Genomic DNA, 19068 nt, shown 5'->3' on the forward strand with positions numbered 1-19068 from the left:
TGTAGTCATGCTGCTTAATTGTTATGCAGATTAAACATTGTTTTATTGAAATATTAGGTTTCTTTGTGATTTAAGCAAAATGTTGACCTACTGTAACTGGCATCCACTGAAGCATCAATGCCAGTTACATGCATCCACACAGTCCATGCCTCACTAGTCAAGGCGCTTTACCAACTTTAGGATGACAGTGGTGCCTTCCGTGCTCATACATTTCTAACCCACCATTCACACACAATACTTTGAAGGTCTTTGGGCGCATGCGTATATACAGATATATAAAATATAGGCATAGTTTAATCTGTATGTATAAAAAAATACTGAAGATTAGGTTGATATGTTGAAATTGTGTGATCGTTAGTCTGATAATGGCATTATTAAGTGAAGAGTACATGATGACTTGTTCAGGACTCGAAGAAGCTTGGGACTTGGACTTGGACTCGACTTGGCTTTGGTGTTACTTGGACTTGGACTCGACTTGCCCTTCTCTGTCTTTACTTGGGACTTGACTTGGACTTGACTGCTGAGACTTGGGACTTACTTGGGACTTGCCAAACAGTGACTTGGTCCCACCTCTGGTTCTGACATCACAACCTGTGTACATTTCTCCAATTCAGGGTATTAAAGAAGCACCTCGACCTGCTTATTTTTCAAGTTACTACAAATATTCTCAAAGATTGGTTCAAATGTTAAAGCATACACATATTGAGGTATATAGTAAATAGTAACTTAACATTTGGTTATTTATAGGTGTTAGAGATACTCTATATCTTTTACTGTCAATATCTATATTTTTTTCTAAAAATAATAATAATCCATTTTATTCATAGAGCTCTTTCTAAAAACTCAAAGACACTTTACAGAGCAAGAATTCATAAAAACATAATTAAAACAACACACTTAAAATATGTAAAACACAACATTAACTACAGATTAAAAGCAGTTTAGGGATGAAGAGGAGAGGACCAAGCACTGAACCCTGGGGGACACATTGGGGCAGGGAAGCAGGGGGGTGGGGCAGTTGTTGATCCTGATGAATTTCTGTCTGTTTGTGAGGTATGGCTGTAGCCTGGAGAGTGCAGTGCCGGGGATATTGAGGGAGGTTTCCAGACCTGTTGTTGTTATTTTCTACTGTTTACATGTATATTCTACTAGTTTGTTTATTTTCTATTTTATCTCCTTTTTATATTGTGTGCTATGCCTTCTTTACATGCTGATGTGACAAAAAAGATTCCCACATTGAGATCCATACAGTATATCATATCTAATTTAATGTTGCCACAATAAATGTATCAGCCTCTGTGAAATCAAACAACAAAAAGTGTAGTTCTGGAGAAGCCCGTGTGATCTAGGGGGGAATCACAACATCAAAGTCCAGCCTGTCATTCCCCGGCGCTCTCTTTCCCCACTTCTTGGTTGTCTACTTCAAAATCAATGCATCAAATGCCCCGGAAATAGTTCACCTGTCCACACTCACCATGACATGCTGAACTCAGGCTGATAAGTGATGGGTAGTGGCAGTGGTGGAAGAAGTAATGAAGTACTTTGTTAACTTACAAGTAAAAGTCCTGTTCAAAATCTTAATTATATAAAAGTACAAAAGTATAAGAATATGAATACAGCTCTGACACCACCACTTCACTTCTTCATTACCAGTTTCTCTGGTTTTACTATTGATATACATCTCTTTGAGTTAAATGATTTTTTTTATTGTATTCTCTAAACTACTGACAACATTTCTGTGTTGGAATTCAACAGACACTGAAATGGCTGCCATACATGTAGAGATAAAGATTTAAGACACATTTGGAGTGGTATTTCTTCCGGAGCGGTATATATATTGCAGTGTTGTGCGTGAACGAGTTCAAAAGAACGCGTTCATTGAACACGCTCATTTTTTCGTGAACGTTGAACTGAACGCAACACATTTTTCAATAAAGAACTTGAACGTGAATTAGTTCACATTATGTGTCATGAACGGCAGACATCACTGTAAATGAACGTTGGCATTTGTTTTCCATTGAAAACTGTGTGACATCTGTTTTCTCTTTTGAAACGCAACGAGAGAGAAAGTTCCTCCCTCCTGTAGGTGCCGCTTAAATCATGTATCAACGCAGAGATAGTTTTGGCACTGTATGCGCAATGCATTGCGGGCAACGTAGTGTCCGGCTGAGAATAGTTGAAACGTACTGGCTTCCGCACGACGTTACCCATGATGAATTGCAGCAGAGCGGCTTAGGCATAGCAACGCCGAGAGCGCGGAGGGCTGGAGGCTCGAGAGAGAGAGAGAGAGAGAGAGAGAGAGAGAGAGAGAGAGAGAGAGAGAGAGAGAGAGAGAGAGAGAGAGAGAGAGAGAGAGAGAGAGAGAGAGACCAATGACCAGAGTGAGAGAAAGCGCTGCGATTTAAAAAAAAAAAAAACAAGATGGCTAGTGGAAGTGATGGCACGGAGACGGACTCCGATTCTCCTCACGAACATTTAAAACAATTTTACACTCTTGCAAACCAAGACCCCGACGGCAAAACTCTTTCCTTCCTGTGTAAGATGTGTCCACCTGCGCAGCAAAAACAAGTTAGGACATCGACAACGTCCTTCTCGAATTTGAAACGGCACATTGAATTAAAACATCCATCCAGTGTGAATGCAATTCAAGAGTTTTGCTCATTTCATACACACACATAGGTATATATAATATCATATATATCAAATCATATATTCATATTTACTATTATATATTCTTTATTTAATTGAATGCTAGTAGATTTCATTGCACTAAGTATAGAACTGGTCTATCTTGTCTGTATTGCTACAAGTTTCAGCACCTGTTAAGAAACCCACAATAGCAGTGTTATGAGCAAATGTCTACAATGAACAGTTTCAAAGAACGTATAGTGATTTCTAGCTCGTAGTGTGAAAAAAAGTATTTATTTGAATATCTCACGAAAAAAGTGAAATGAACTGAACTTTGAACTAGTTCAGAATTAAAATTGTGAACTTTGAACGTGAACTGTTCACTTTGAGCATGTATGAACTGAACTTGAACTAGTTCAGAAAAGCTGTGAACTGGCACAACACTGATATATTGAGTGACTGGGTTACTATTATCATCATTCATGTGTTTATATCCCAGCTGGTACATGTAGAGCTCATTTAAATAACTTTATATACTGCTGCTGGATATCTTAATCTGTACCCAGGTAAAGAACCTCAAAATTGTACTTAAGTACCGTACATGAGTAAACATTTGTTGCTATCCACCTCTGGCTCTGTGTTTGTAACAAAGCAACAACTCTTACTCTCCTCTCTGACTCGCTCTCCGCAGGGACGTCATCAAGAGAATAGACCAGTCAGAGTTCGAGGGATTTGAATACATCAACCCCCTGCTGCTATCCACAGAGGAGTCTGTATGAAGGAGAGCAGCTTCCTCCCTCGCCCACCTCCGGTCTGTCCAAGCTGCCGTCTCAGCCAAATCCAGTCGCAAGCCAACTCTGAAAGGCGAGGATGAGGAGGACGAGGAGGGGGAGGAAGGACAACAGGTAGGACGGATTCACCCTCTGGACCTTGTCAACAAGGCCCGAGCAGACGGGAGAAAGCTCCCTTCCTGGACCGATTGCTTTGTTGGGAACTCTTCATTTCTTTACGAGGAAAACACAGACTTCAAGAACATTCCCTGACGTTTTGTTGTCTTTCCCTTTTCTGTTCTCTTCTTTTCCTCCGTCGGCTTCGTTCCTTTCCCCTCTCTGAATGTCTGCCCGTCACGTGGAAGCGTCAGTCAGTTGAACGGAGAGCGGTTTGATTCTGTGCCTGCCATCATGAACACATCTCCGCCCGCCTCACATCCCTGGATCAATATGACGGTTCTGAGGAAGAACTTGAAATTTTACGTGCACTTTTTTTTTCTTTTTTCTTTTTCTATCTTATGGTCGGGGGGGGCTCACAAAAAACAAGAATGTACAATGACAAAGGAAAAAAATAAGTTATTATTGTGTAATATAATGTAGGTAGTGACTCCAGGATTGATGATGCCTTTTTATTGATGCAAGTGGCACATTTTTATCGTAAACACAAACATGTCTTTCGTTGTCTTTTAGGATTTTCACAAACAACGGGGGGGGGGGGGGGGGTGGGTGACACATGGGAGACAACTTTTTATTTAAGAAGTGCCTCAAAGATCGTATTAATGGCCATGGCTCTGATTGCACTTATCTCTTATTGAAGATTTCTCACACATCCTGGCTTCAGGAGGTCAGTACTGGAAACTGGAACCATCGCAACTGGTTTTTTTCACATTTTTAGGGGGGAATCGATTTATTGGATGGAAAGTAGCCCGCACAACACTGAATCTTTTTATTTGGAATTAATCAATTAAACAAATCCATGTAGAAGTGATGCTTTGTGATTCACAGGAGTAGCATCTGAGCTTACAGCAGACAAGAAAGGGTCAGTAAGGGTAAGAGACAATGGAGGATGGGGGGGGTTCAGCAGGCAGCATTCAGTCCAATGTAAAGGTGTCTCCGGTCACAGCCAATCCCAGTCCTGCAGCTAGCTCTCTGATGCGGTCAGTCTTCAGAAGCAGAGGACCAGGATGTGAGCGTCGGCCTCCTCAGTGAGCAGGCTGCCGGCTCAGACTCTCCTACACCAGATGCCACAGCGGGACCATCTGCAGCCGGGCGAAAATACCCTGGGCCCGATGGTTTGTGCTGTTATGTGGCAAAGTGTCTCCATTTCCATTTTGGGCTCATTGTGTTAGGCTGGCTTTACACGGTGCAATTACAGCTCAGCGCGGTCTGCATTATTACATCGTTCCTCTGCTTTTAAGAGACCAGGGAAAGGACTGATCTCTTTCAGTCCCACATCTTGAGAAATTATTAATGATATTTAAATGTATTGTTTTTACATGCTTTTATTTCTAAGAGTAAAGACTGTATAGATCCGTCAGAGTGGCTGTGGAGGACAAGAGCACAGAGCAGCCTTTGGTTAGCAGTGGTGTTGAGCAAGAAACCAAAAGATATCAAAAATAAAACGGGTTATTTTGTCTTAAAAGCATAGGACTAATGACAGAGCAGATGCTGTTTCAGTCACACGTTTCCTCTCATTATATCATCACATACTGACACTCTCATTGGGCATATGTTATTATTTTTAAATGTAATACTTACAGACTCGTAATAACTCAAAAGAAAGGATATCTAACAATTCTAGGTCACATCCTAGTAATTTCATGACATAATGTGAAATCAGACCCAGTCAACCAAATACTAAAGGGTTGAATTGACAGTTTTTCTGATAGAGAAGCGGTTGATCAGGTGAATTAAGTCCCAGAGAGAGTTTGGCTCAGCACAAGATTGACTGGACATTATTTATGAAACCCAAACAGTCCAAAAAGATGTTCCAGGTGTTGCTATCCCCATAACAAATAACCATTGCTTCAAAAACATCTCCAAAAGGATGTTATTATATAAGACTGTTTCACTGCAGAATTACAGCTGTTTTTTGGATACTGTAAGCACGAGACGCCCTCGTCTGCTCTGATTGGCCAGCACCTGTCACCTTCATTGGTGAGGGTCAGGCACGAGGAGGGAGTGTGGTTAGTCAATCACATCAAGCCAATCAGGGGTAGAGTAGGGCGGGACATGCCCTCACTTCACGTCATCCTGCAGAATAATTAGTGCTTAGGGCTTTCAGTCCAATGGGACAATTGTAAGACCCTTATAGGGTTTCTAAATACACAATGGAAGTGCAGAGCCTCTTCAGACCAGGCCTGGATTCATAAACTGCTTCCAGGCCTAACCGTATCCTGAACCAGAGGGGAAAAAGGCCCAGGTCCAGGAAATAACTTTATTTAATATGAACAATACTGCCAAATAATAATAAATAACATGCCAAGGAACGTGAAGCACATCTTAGAAATGATTGATCAAATATCCAAAGTTGCCATCATGTGCTTGTTCAGATTCTTATTCTTGTTTTTGATAATTATTTGTTTACATATGTTTTAATCCAATTTAGGTTTTTTTATTTTATTTTTTTATTTGGTTCAATCAAACAAACCAAAGTATTGACAGGAAGTACTGTATTGGTTATAGTATTCTTGAGTTTGTGTAAAATGTGCTCTGCAGGAGTTTGGAACAGTCCCCCGTGTAAAGCCAGCCTCACCCATGGTGCTGTCCGATCTCTACTTCCTGTTATAAGGCATCAGATATCAGTCTACTCCTCCACAGCTATGCACAAGCCATGACTTCATATGAAAGGGGTGTTTTACGCAGGTTTAATCCATATTTTGGAGCCGTGTGCTGTTGAAAGGCTGAGATAAAATCTGTGAATATCAACTACAAGCTGGGATTTAAGCCCCAATAGAGAAGAGCCGTCGCCTCTGAAGTGAGCTCTGTGTTCCTCTCCACATCTGAGCAGCGCAGCTCTCTATTGGCTGAGGCTCAGCTGATGAAATCTGACCCGTGCTAATTTGATAAGCTCATAATAGGATTAATTAGCTGATCCTGAGTCAAATGGTCTCAATTAGCTGCAGGGCCTTAACGGGCAGCGGAGGAACAGATAGAGGAGAGATAATGAAAGCGTTTCACAGTCACCGATTAGACAACCAACACACACACACACACAGTTCAAGAAGAAAGAAATCACTTAACATTCGAGGAGGAAGCTTCCTCTGTCAACCCCCCCGAACTCCGTCTCTTTCGCTGCGTTTCATTAATGCCATGTTTTGTTGGTCTATTTGCACAAACGTTAGTGGCATTGTTTAGTCTTTTCCTGAGGGACCAATGGATGACCTGGGAGTCCTTCAAATCTCTTTCCAGAGCAGTGAAGGCCACCCCGACTAAAATAAGAGACTCTTGATCTGAAAATGAATGAAGTCGCTCCATGATTCTTGCTGGGAAATCTTGCTGGTTGGATATGCTTAATTTGCTTCACCGCATCTTTGTAAATATGTGTAATTATTAAAAATGATACTGGTTTTCCGTGAACTGAGTCCCTCTTTTTTGCACACCACAGCAGAAAATCTTTGCAGATACTACGTTTTTTTGTGTGCGTGTGTGTGTGCCACTTGGGAGTTGGCCTCACGCACCAGCACTTCCTCTGAAAAAAATGCAATTAACCAACTTCCACCTCCTCACACCACTAATGGATATGGAGAAAATTAAAAGTGTTAGTCAGATGGTGCCATAACATTACAAATATAATTGCGCCAGATCAGGAACGGTTGTCACTGAGATGGTTTTATAAACAGTATCAAAAGCAGAATTTAAGGGAGGTGTGAAGTAGTGTGGGATCATGGGAGTTGTTTTCTTGTCAGCCGTCATTGTAGTCATTTCTTCAGTGTTGGCTCCTATCAGGACCCAGAGCTCTCCTTTTCCAAAGCAAACACACCGGTGAAAATACTGGTGTTTACTCGAAGCAGAAATAACCGCAGATGTCTACTTCTCCCCAAAACACTGGACCCCTGGAATAAAACCAGTCAGAACACCGAATAAAGAACTGTCACATTTGGAATCTGTTTCCACAGAAGCTGCGAGCTAACTGCTAACGTTAGCTCGGCTCTGATAACTTCAAATCCAGACATGCAGATAAAGTGTGGAGTAAAAACCACAGAGATCTTTAAAGTGATAGCTCCTATGTTGCTCCAAACTGGATAGAAAGTAAATATATGAAAGCTTCTCAAAGATGATTACAATGCAGTTACAAGAAGTTAAACGCATACCATTATTACACAAGCAACCAAAAGTCAATTACAGGTCTAGACATTATAAGACATTTTATTACAGAGATGTTACATATTATAGCTTTAAGTCTAACAATATGTTTATGTGCTAGAGAAGATTAAATGAATATCAATGTCCCTCAGCACATGCGTTGGTTAGCTTATCATAAATATTGACAGCGGGAGGAACAGACTCTGAAGCTCTCTTTAATTCATCCGTTCAGCAAAAGATGAGACAAAAAACTAATACCTGACAGTAAATTCATTAATTCATATCAACAGAATCCAGTCACATATTCTTTTTTAGCAGCTTTGCACCTCGTTTCAGTTGTTTTTTGAGAGCAGAGCTGTCAGTGTGAAACTTCTTCCAGTGTTTTCTCCAGAGAGTTTCTGTCACTTTGAGTCAGGACCCAGAGTGAAGGATAGCCTCCGTCAGTGAGCGGCTGGGTGTTCTCTGCACCATCTGATCCTGAGTCAGTGTGTGTGGTGAGTGTTTCCTGCTGGAGCGCGGCCAGCGTCCTGTCCTCTCACCAGCTCATGTCCACGTTGACCTCGGACAGACAGCGGGCCAGGTGGCCGTCGCGCTCCATCTGTGTGGAGCTGAGAGAGGGAGAAGTTGTCGGTGCTCACTTTAACATCGGCTAAGAACTAAAGACTCTGACTGACAGCCAGCATGCAGGGTTACACCTCTTCACTGACTGTTGTTGTGTGAGTGTACAGGTATCAGGCTGTAACACAGACAGCTAAAGCTTCAGTTGTACTATTCAGAAGCTTGGAATGCAGTACCATCATGACCCTCAAAATAAATATATATGGAACAAGTTTGGACAGGCTAAACACGAACAAATTTAACTGAAGCAACATATTGGAAATCAAACCATATGTAACGCAGTTACAGTAATGTATTACTTTTTGCTGTAACGCAGTAATATAACGCATCACTTCTGAAATGTAGGTAATATAATACCCGTTACAATTCTCAGTAACGCAGTTACAACACATTTTAACCCGAAATGATGTGGTGTTTGTTTTTAAGAATTCACAAACATCGAGACATTCCGACACCAGAGAAATAATTGTGCAGGTAGAATAGTAACTCAGTAAGTCTGTTTACTATTGGTTAAGAGGGCTGCAGAAACAGATTCACAATGCAGAGCTGCAGGCTCACAATGCAGAGCAGCAGGCTCACAATGCAGAGCTGCAGGAACAGATTCACAATGCAGAGCTGCAGGCTCACAATGCAGAGCTGCAGATTCACAATGCAGAGCTGCAGGCTCACAATGCAGAGCTGCAGGCTCACAATGCAGAGCAGCAGGCTCACAATGCAGAGCTGCAGGCTCACAATGCAGAGCTACAGGCTCTGAGAAAAGAACAGAGAAAGACAGGAGAGCGCGCAGGCTGAAGCAACAGAAGGTCACTTTCTCTGGGTCTGCTGCTTGAACCCCGAGAAGTTCAGAGATTTGTGGCAGAGTGTTGAAGATCTGCAGCCTCTGTCCTCTGTGGAATCGCCGGCTTTTAGAAAGCTTGTCAGCCAAATCCCCGTTAACACACCAATGACAAGGTGAGCTAACGCTGCCATAGAGACTGGTTCATATACAGCAGGTCACAGGGCCGTGCAGAGGCTCCACTAACATGTTATTAATAACACACAGAGACGTAATGTTACCGGTATCACATATTATTCAGCACACTTAAACGGAGCATACGTTTAATTTCAGCATGTACTGCCAGATAGATAGCTTTAATTAATGAGCTGCAATAAACTACATTTTAGCATTTAAAGCCATACTTTTGTGGTTATTTTGGTGAAAGTAACTCAAAGTAACGCAAAAGCAGTGTAACGCATTACAGTTCAGAGACAGTAATAATGTAATGTGACTACCAGGAAAAGAACAGGGTGGTTCGTAAAAGCTGCAAGAGGGACAAGAAAGCACAAGTGGAGGAGCTGGCCAATGAAGCAGAACCAGCAGCCAGAGAAAGGAACATCAAGGAACTGTACAGAATAACCCGTCAACTGTCTGGGAAAAAAAAGGACCACAAGCCGGCCTATCAGAGACAAGCAGGGAAAACTTCTCACCAAAGATTCCCAGCAATTAGAGCGCTGGAAGGAACACTTTGAACAGACTCCCCCCAGACAACCCCCCAGTCATCGAGGAGGCAGGAAAAGACCTAAATATCAACTGCGGTAGGATACCAAAGGAGGAAATAAGGAGAGCCAGCAAAAACCTAAACCTGGACAGAGCACCAGGGAAGGATAACATCCCACCTGATGTACTGAAAGCAGACATCAACGCCACCACTGATATCCTCCATGGGCTCCTAAATGACATCTGGGAAAAAGTTATTGGACAATTATTGGAATGAGGGTTTAATTGTCACAGTCCCAAAGAAAGGAAACCTCAGCGAATGTAAAAACTGGAGAGGCATCATGCTCCTCTCAGTCCCCAGCAAAATCCTCTGCTGAATGATCCTAGACAGAATGCAAGAACCACTAGACAAGATTTTCAGGAGAGAACAAGACGGTTTACGGAAAAACAACTCCTGCACAGATCACATTGCATCACTCAGAATAATTGTCGAACAGTGCATCGAATGGCAGTCATCACTATTCATAAACTTTGTCGACTGAAAAGGCTTTTGAAAGGTCTAGACAGAAACATTCTGTGGAAGCTGCTCCGACATTATGGAATACCCATAAAACTGGTTAACATCATCAAATGCATGTATGATGGACTCACAGGTCAAGTCATCTCAAATGGTAAGCTCTCGGATTCCCTCCTTATAAAAACAGGAGTACGTCAAGGCTGCCTACCGTCAACCCTCCTCTTCCTTATCGCCATCGACTGGACAATGAAAATGTCAGTGGATGGTCAAAGGACAGGACTACAGTGGAACCCTTTTGAGCAACTGGAAGACCCCAATTTCCTGATGACCTGGCTCTGCTTTCAGGAAGACACACACATTCAACGCAAGACCACCAGATTGCAAGAACAAAGTAAACAGATAGGCCTCAGGATAAACGTTGAGAATACCAAGGTCATGAGGCTCAACACCAAAACCCACCAACCTATCACAATCGAGGAGCAACCTCTGGAAGATGTGGTCGAGTTTGTATACCTGGGAAGCACCATCAGCACAGATGGAGGAGCTGATAAAGATGTCGAGCTGCGCATCAGCAAAGCAAGACATGCCTTTAGAACACTCCGACCTGTATGGCTCTCTTCCCAGTTCTCCAGAAACACCAAAATCTGAATCTTCAATACAAACGTAAAATCTGTCCTTCTCTATGGCTGTGAAACCTGGAAAACCACCAAATCAGTCATTGATAAACTACAAGTGTTTATTAACAACTGTCTAGATACATACTGAGGATCTGGTGGCCAAACAAGATGTCAAATGTAGACCTGTGGAGACACATGAACTAGGAGCAAATCCACATCGAAATCAAAACCAGAAAGTGGGGATGGATCGGTCATACACTTAGGAAGGATCCGAGGAATATAGCAAGACAAGCTCTGGACTATAATCCCCAAGGCAAGAGGAAAGCAGAGAGACCTAAATTCAACTGGAGGCGGTCCACGGTTGGTAAACTGACCAAGACGGGGACCTCCTTGCAAGAAGCAAAGACCATTGCGCAGAGGAGAGTGAAGTGGAGATCCATGGTGGACGCCCTATGCTCCTAAGGGGGCCAAGAGGATTAAGAAGAATAATGTAATGTACCTTATTACTTTAAAAAGTAATAAGGTACATTACATGTTATCCGTTATATACATCAACACAGGCTCACTATTTGGCGAGATGACTAAGCCTTATATTTGCTACCTAGCTTGCTTCATCTTCTTCATCAGCCAGCATCCTTGGCATCTGTTGTTCACTGAGTTGATTCCCCCCCCTCTTCCATCTTGATGTTTTGTTTATCTCTTGTCTTATAAAAGCTTATTAATGATTTATAAAGTGTTCACAACCTGATGAATAAATGATTTTGAAACTATTCGTAAACCCTTTATAAGGGTAGCCTCTCTGTAAAGTGGTACCCATCTTATAATAAAGTATAAAACTGTTTTTAACATTTCCTTTGTCATGCAACATGTAACTGTGAACTTATATACAGTTTAATAACGTTGAATAAATGCGTCTAAAAAGAAGTAAATGTCAAGGTAGCATGCTCTCAATAACCACCTTCGGTTAGCATATTAGCACGTTAGCATCCTAACATTCGCTGATTTGCAAAGTATGAGGCTGATGGGAAGGGCTTTAGTTTAACATGTACAGTATTTATTTATAAACCCCAGTATTGGCAGATTGAAATGTTGACCTTAGAGCTGAGCTGGGGGGGGAGGGGGACAGAAAGCCCCACTTCTCCCAAAACGGTATATTATGAGAGAAATAGAGAAATGGGGGAGAAAGAATCTTGACTCCTGAAGTGTGTAGCATCACTCACCCCTCATTGAACTCCAGCAGGCATATGGGACAGCTGTGCCGCTCCCCCCCTCCTGTCGCATCTCCAACAGTCCTATGCACCCCCTCCTCTTTATGCTCCTCCACCCTCTGCAGAGAATCCTTCCTCCTGGCCCCCCCCTCTCTGTTTAGCGCTCCAGTCTCTCCTCCTTTACTCCACCTGTCTCCACCTGAGGGTCTGCTGGGTGATGGTGGCTCCTTCCAGCTGGTGAGTGGGGGCTGTGGTGATTGGATGGGGGCTAAATTGGGCCTGCTGCAATGAGAGGACAGCACTGAGGGCTGCTGCTGCCTGAGAAAAGAGGGGGGGGAAGACACAGGGAGGGGGGGCACCTCTCCACTGAGGTCACACCACCGCTGCTCATCCGCCTGTCCAGCTGCAGCTCTCTGAAAGAAAGAGTGAGGACTGTTCAAACAGGAGGGGGGGTATGGTGAAATATGAAGGGTATATTTCAAGCAGGTTATGCTAATAAGATATTGATCCTTTTCTTAATAACTAAGATTTGTTTGAAGATGTTTTTAACTTTCATTTAAAGGCGTATTAACTCATGGATACTGTGCAACGATTACAATTTTGAATCTGGATTAAATCACTGGATTTTCTGCGATTAATCGTATTAAGTGCAAAATTCAATAATGAATTTCAAAGTAGTGTGTGGGCACTCACAATCATATCAAAAACTGTTAATGCGGATAAAATAATGCGTTAAAGTGACAGTGACACGTTAACTTGCCCAGCCCTAATTTGTATATATTTAAGAAGTACAAAATAAGAAGTTTAAAGTGTGGGCCATGTTCAGTTATACTTCTAGAAGTAGCTGAGGGCCCATTAGAAATGGACTACAGGCCACAGTTGGACCCCAGGCCGTAGTTTGGACAACCCTGGAATGTCGATGATATGTTTTGGAGTTTTTTAAGCAGCAACCTGATCATACTTATTTGGATATGTAGGTTTTGGGAGTGCACTTAGAGTATGTTAAAACATGGTTAATGGTTTTTATTTTTATCTTATTCATTTGGATTCAACGTGTTTCTTATTTATGAATAAAGTACACTGCATTAGATGTTATTATTTACCTTGTTTTTTACTTTTTTCAAAATTCAGCTGGAATTCAAGAAAAAATGTGTTTTTATTGGAATAAATGCGCAAGTTTATCAGTTATGAAGATAGAAAAACGTTGTATATTTCAATAATGACCAGAATAATCCTGGTTATGATTCTAACCACATGTATATAAATGTATATTTTATTTTTTAAAATATTTTTTAAGATGCAAAAACCCAGATTACAGGTGAGGCCCTCCTCTGGGTGTACGAGGTGATCATAAGAACACCTGGAGCATGACGACACATCCCTGCAGCATGTGCAAGAACATTAGAGAACGTTTGGAACGTGTTCTTTGTCATGTGAGTGTTGTACGAGTTTCATCATGTGAGGAACCGTACCGCTGCAGAGGAAGGAGGGAGAGAAGGGAGAGGAGGGAGAGGAGGAGGAAGGTCCCAGAGCTGGTCCTCCTGCAAAGCGCTCTCCAGAGCCATCGCCCACAGCCGCTCCGCTGCAGGCAGCTGCTGTCTGCTCCACCACCGCACAGGAGCCCCCACCCTGTCCCAGCGGGGGTACAACAAGTCTGTTACTATCAGGAGTTAGACAGCAGACTCATGTATCCATATCAAAGTAACCTGATTACTTTCTGTCACTCTTGGATATTTTTTTATTAAGTATGTAACACAACAAACACTGTGACCTTAAAAAAGGAACCAAGATATTTAGGATCAGAAATGATTTTATTGAAAAGCCTGCTTTCATGAAGCATATTCAGGCAGCAGCCTATACACCAACACTGAAACACAAGAGCACACACTACAGTTTAAAAAAGCAGGACTCAAATCTGAGCTGAGAGAAAATGCTACGTTTTAGTTTAACACACACAGTTAAGCTCACACACACTATTTTATCAACATATACTGTAGGTTCACCTGCTGAATAAAAACAGAACCAATGAACCAAAGAAAGAATAGATTCACTCTTAAAGTATTAGCCTACAGAACAGAACAGCTGACAGAGGAGAGAGAACATCTGATCCTTTACAACAAACACTAGATGATCTTTTAGGTTTTACTAACACTGTAAGCCTGCTAGTGATCCCTATTTTTGGAAATGCAACAGTAATATGATTACGTTTATGTAACTGTAAGGGCACAGTTCCCTTTTTTGTATTTACCCTGTTACATGTAATCCATTACTCCCCAATGTTGGGTACACCACACACTGTAATACATCCCATTACACACAGCACCTCTCCACTTATCTTACAGACCCTCAGAAAAAACCCCACCACATGTTGTGTATCACAGGAGTTGTAATCTGATCAAGTTTTTCAGATGTATAAAATCTGGATCTTATCTTCTGATACCCAACAGTGTTTCGAGTTTCAAGGTTTTATTGGTCATATGCACAGCAGATACAGCGTATATGTTGGCAATGAAAATCTTATGTCCCATGCTCCTCCAACAACTCAACATACATGGTGCAAATAAGATCAATAAAATAGTGAAAAAAGAGAGAAGAATATTTACAATAACAACAATAAAGATTTGAGGATGTGAAATATATACATATGTGGAATACATTGAGAGTATTTAAACACTTGTTGAATGAGGAGGTATGGACAGATGCATATATTACGTATAACAGATGTGTATAATATATAGATATGTGTACTATAACAGATATGTGTACTATGTGAGTAGACATTCACAGAGCTCAGGTGACGGGTTTTATTATGTATATTTTCTTTTTACTTTATTTCTTTACATTTTTAATCTGTCAATATATTATTTATGCTCTTTGATCTTGTGCACAGTGTCTGCTTGTGTAAATCACAAAGTAAGACAGGAAGATGTAAATCCACTCTGCCAGATTAAAAAAGTTAAAGCATGAATGTGATTTTATTTTTAGAATAAAGGTGATATTTTGAAATCAACTGCATAACGTGTTAGTAATAATAATACACTTTATTTATATAGCACCATTCATGCTTGACGCCGTCCAAAGTGCTTTACAGAGTATGACAATAAAAATGGAGAAACATAATAAAAAACAAGGTATGAACAAACAGAAAGAGTTATATCATAAAACCAGAAAACAATAAAACAGGAACAGTGATACTACTAAAATTACAATTAGCCCAAATTAAAAGCCAAATTAAAAAGACAGGTCTTTCATTTACTTTTAAAAATTCCAATAGAGGTTGCTGTTGTTGTGCTATGCAGCTGCATCCTAACGGCAGGTTGATGCTGGATACATGAATCAGGATTGGTTGCCGTGCCGGATGTCGTGTTAATATTTTTGCCGCACAATAAATCCAACTTTTCATCTAACTGTTTATTCATTTATTCCAATGGCAAAAAAATTGTAAAAATATCATTTGGAATTGTGGAGCTGCAAATCGTATTCTAGAGACTTTGAAAAATACATTAATTTATTAAATATCCTGTTCAAACGTCTCACGTAATCACTTAATATATTTTACAATGATCATGAGAATTATGATGCACAAATTCTTTCAACTTTTGAATCATATCGCTATTGCAATTTACTCAAGGCTGCCCTTAAAGCCTCCTGGATTCACGTGTTCACAGTCCTGGGAGAGGGATCCTCCTCTGCTGTTCTTCTTGAGGTTCTTTTGTGGGTTTCTTTGGGAGTTCTACCAAGGGTCATAGGTCATGTGGCGTATATATTCTCTATATACGGTACAGATTGGTAATCCCCCTAGAGCCAATTTGAAAGTTTTAAAATTGGCTCTGTAAATTATGACGGGTTTATGAATCTGCTTTTTCTCCTTTAGTGAAGATTCCGGGCTCCACCTCTGACCTCTCTCAGTTATTTGAAATCTATCCGTGCATTCCTGTTTGGTTCTACCACTCGGGACAAAATGATCCTAAAAGCTGTCATGGAATTCCTTTCGTCTTGGATGAAGCCTTACACTAAATTAGGACTCTTAGTTGCACCTTTGCAATAATACACCTAAATAAAACGGCACCTTCTTCGAGCCTTGTTGTGTTCCTTTATTGTTGGCAAAGTCTCATCGAATAGTTTAATCATTTCTATGACTAGAGCTCTTATTGTGATTAATCAATAGGCTACTATTTCCAGCACAGTTTACCCAAATAATTACATAATCATTGTATTAATGTCTCCCTGGGGGGATTTCAGAACTCATTTGGGAAGTGTCCTCCCACCTTTGCCTATGTTTCCTATAACCATAATTATGGTCTCAGCTTTCGTTAAGAGTTTGTTGTTGTTGTTTGATGACCAACATGCCATATTATTCAGGCTTGAGTGCAGAAGGTCTTTAGTTATGTCCTGTATGAAGTGGTATAAAATAACTAAGTACATTTACTTAAGTACTGTACTTAAAAACAATTTTGATATACTTTGCTTGAGTATTTCAATTGTTTTACTCCACTACATGTATTTAATGCCTTTAGTAACTTCACAGATCTGGATTAATGATGGTAAATATGATCTCCCTTAAATCAGACTTTAGTTCACCTGCAGTAAATCCAGCAGCTACCCTGCAGTATACAAAGCCATTAAAACTAGCTGCACCTTTACCAGCTCTGAGAACACTTTAATGATCAATCATTATGAAACATATCAGAGATATTATTCTGAAATGGACCAATCAAACAATGACTACTTTTACTGTCGCTACTTTAAGTACATTTAGATGAGAGTACTTTCTACTTTCACTGGAGGAACATTTAGAATGCAGGACTTTTGCTGTGACAGAGTATTCCTACACTCTGGTACTTCTACTGTTACTCAAGTACAAGATCTGAGTACTTCTACTTTTACTCAAGTACAAGATCTGAATACTTCTACTTTTATTCAAGTACAAGATCTGAGTACTTCTACTTTTACTCAAGTACAAGATCTGAATACTTCTACTTTTACTCACGTACAAGATCTGAATACTTCTACTTTTACTCAAGTACAAGATCTGAGTACTTCTACTTTTACTCAAGTACAAGATCTGAACACTTCTACTTTTACTCAAGTACAAGATCTGAATACTTCTACGTTTACTCAAGTATAAGATCTGAGTACTTCTACTTTTACTCAAGTACAAGATCTGAATACTTCTACGTTTACTCACGTACAAGATCTGAGCACTTATACTTTTACTCAAGTACAATATCTTAGTACTTCTACTTTTACTCAAGTACAAGATCTGAGTACTTCTACTTTTACTCAAGTACAAGATCTGAGTACTTCTACTTTTACTCAAGTACTAGATCTGAATACTTCTACTTTTACTCACGTACAAGATCTGAGCACTTATACTTTTACTCAAGTACAATATCTTAGTACTTCTACTTTTACTCAAGTACAAGATCTGAGTACTTCTACTTTTACTCAAGTACAAGATCTGAGTACTTCTACTTTTACTCACGTACAAGATCTGAATACTTCTACTTTTACTCAAGTACAAGATCTGAGTACTTCTACTTTTACTCAAGTACAAGATCTGAACACTTCTACTTTTACTCAAGTACAAGATCTGAATACTTCTACGTTTACTCAAGTATAAGATCTGAGTACTTCTACTTTTACTCAAGTACAAGATCTGAATACTTCTACGTTTACTCACGTACAAGATCTGAGCACTTCTACTTTTACTCAAGTACAATATCTTAGTACTTCTACTTTTACTCAAGTACAAGATCTGAGTACTTCTACTTTTACTCAAGTACAAGATCTGAGTACTTCTACTTTTACTCAAGTACTAGATCTGAATACTTCTACTTTTACTCACGTACAAGATCTGAGCACTTATACTTTTACTCAAGTACAATATCTGAGTACTTCTACTTTTACTCAAGTACAAGATCTGAGTACTTCTACTTTTACTCAAGTACAAGATCTGAATACTTCTACTTTTACTCAAGTACAATATCTTAGTACTTCTACTTTTACTCAAGTACAAGATCTGAGTACTTCTACTTTTACTCAAGTACTGAGTTCTGAGTACTTCTACTTTTACTCAAGTACAAGATCTGAGTACTTCTACTTTTACTCAAGTACAAGATCTGAATACTTCTACTTTTACTCAAGTACTGAGTTCTGAGTACTTCTACTTTTACTCAAGTACAAGATCTGAGTACCTCTACTTTTACTCAAGTACAAAATCTGAGTACTTCTACTTTTACTCAAGTACAAGATCAGAGTACTTCTACTTTTACTCAAGTACAAGATCTGAGTACTTCTACTTTTACTCAAGTACAAGATCTGAGTACTTCTACTTTTACTCTACCTTTCTCAAGTACAAGATCTGAGTACTTCTACTTTTACTCAAGTAAAGATCTGAGTACTTCTACTTCTACTCAAGTAAAGATCTGAGTACTTCTACTTTTACTCAAGTAAATATCTGAGTACTTCTACCACCTCTGTCTGTATGTCATGTTCTTCCGCTAATAACCAAGAAAAAATAACACTTATGTTTTCAACGGGGTTCATTCTCTATTTTAGCGGTTCACTTTCCCGTCAGACAAAAACGTTATCAAAGTCGCTTGACAAAACTGTGAAACATGTATGAAAACAATATTCTAAATTTCTGCTCTGTTTCAATGTGATAAACAGAAGGTAAACACCCACCTTCCCATAGGCGCAGTGCTGTCTCTGGGGTAGGCAGGACTCCTCCGCGCTGTCCCACCTAACCTTGCTTCCGGCTGCAGCTCTTTGACCGGCACTTTATTCCGTTTAAGTTTAGACTTGGAATATTTTTCAGCCATTTCTTTGAGTTCTTTTTAACAACATGTTCGAAATTTGGCGCTACTGGAACACGGATCGAGACGGAACTTCTTCTTCTTCTCTTTGTCGAGCAGCTTGAATTTGA

General features: G+C 40.3%; 2 protein-coding genes across 5 annotated transcripts in view; one reads left to right on the top strand and one right to left on the bottom strand.

Moving 5' to 3' along the window:
* The window catches only part of prkcz (protein kinase C, zeta), a 136146-nt gene extending 129169 nt beyond the window's left edge, over positions 1–6977 (top strand). For 3 of the 4 annotated variants that reach the window (XM_063892644.1, XM_063892660.1, XM_063892666.1), the window contains one exon: positions 3320–6977. In XM_063892644.1, the coding sequence (XP_063748714.1) occupies positions 3320–3407 (88 nt within the window). In that variant the 3' untranslated portion in view covers positions 3408–6977. The remainder of the gene's footprint in view (positions 1–3319) is intronic. The other variant, XR_010166565.1, reaches the window with a different exon arrangement.
* Positions 6978–7778: 801 nt separating this feature from the next.
* si:ch73-70k4.1 (Fanconi anemia core complex-associated protein 20) lies at positions 7779–19068 on the bottom strand. The gene is made up of 4 exons (XM_063890431.1): positions 18828–19068; positions 13613–13769; positions 12153–12553; positions 7779–8311 (listed from the first exon to the last, which is right to left on the bottom strand). The coding sequence occupies exons 1-4, from the start codon at positions 18962–18964 to the stop codon at positions 8239–8241; spliced, it is 768 nt and encodes a 255-aa protein (XP_063746501.1). The 5' UTR covers positions 18965–19068; the 3' UTR covers positions 7779–8238.

The sequence above is a fragment of the Eleginops maclovinus genome, chromosome 1 (assembly GCF_036324505.1).
Source record: "Eleginops maclovinus isolate JMC-PN-2008 ecotype Puerto Natales chromosome 1, JC_Emac_rtc_rv5, whole genome shotgun sequence".
NCBI lineage: Eukaryota > Metazoa > Chordata > Actinopteri > Perciformes > Eleginopidae > Eleginops > Eleginops maclovinus.

What these genes read in the sequence shown, in the direction of transcription:
- si:ch73-70k4.1 (XM_063890431.1), bottom strand. Translation starts at nt 18,964, where the DNA reads ATGGCTGAAAAATATTCCAAGTCTAAACTTAAACGGAATAAAGTGCCG. An exon ending in AGCACTGCGCCTATGGGAAG is followed by an intron (nt 13,770 to 18,827) that starts GTGGGTGTTTAC and finishes CCGCTGGGACAG; the next exon opens with GGTGGGGGCTCCTGTGCGGT. An exon ending in TCCCTCCTTCCTCTGCAGCG is followed by an intron (nt 12,554 to 13,612) that starts GTACGGTTCCTC and finishes TCTTTCTTTCAG; the next exon opens with AGAGCTGCAGCTGGACAGGC.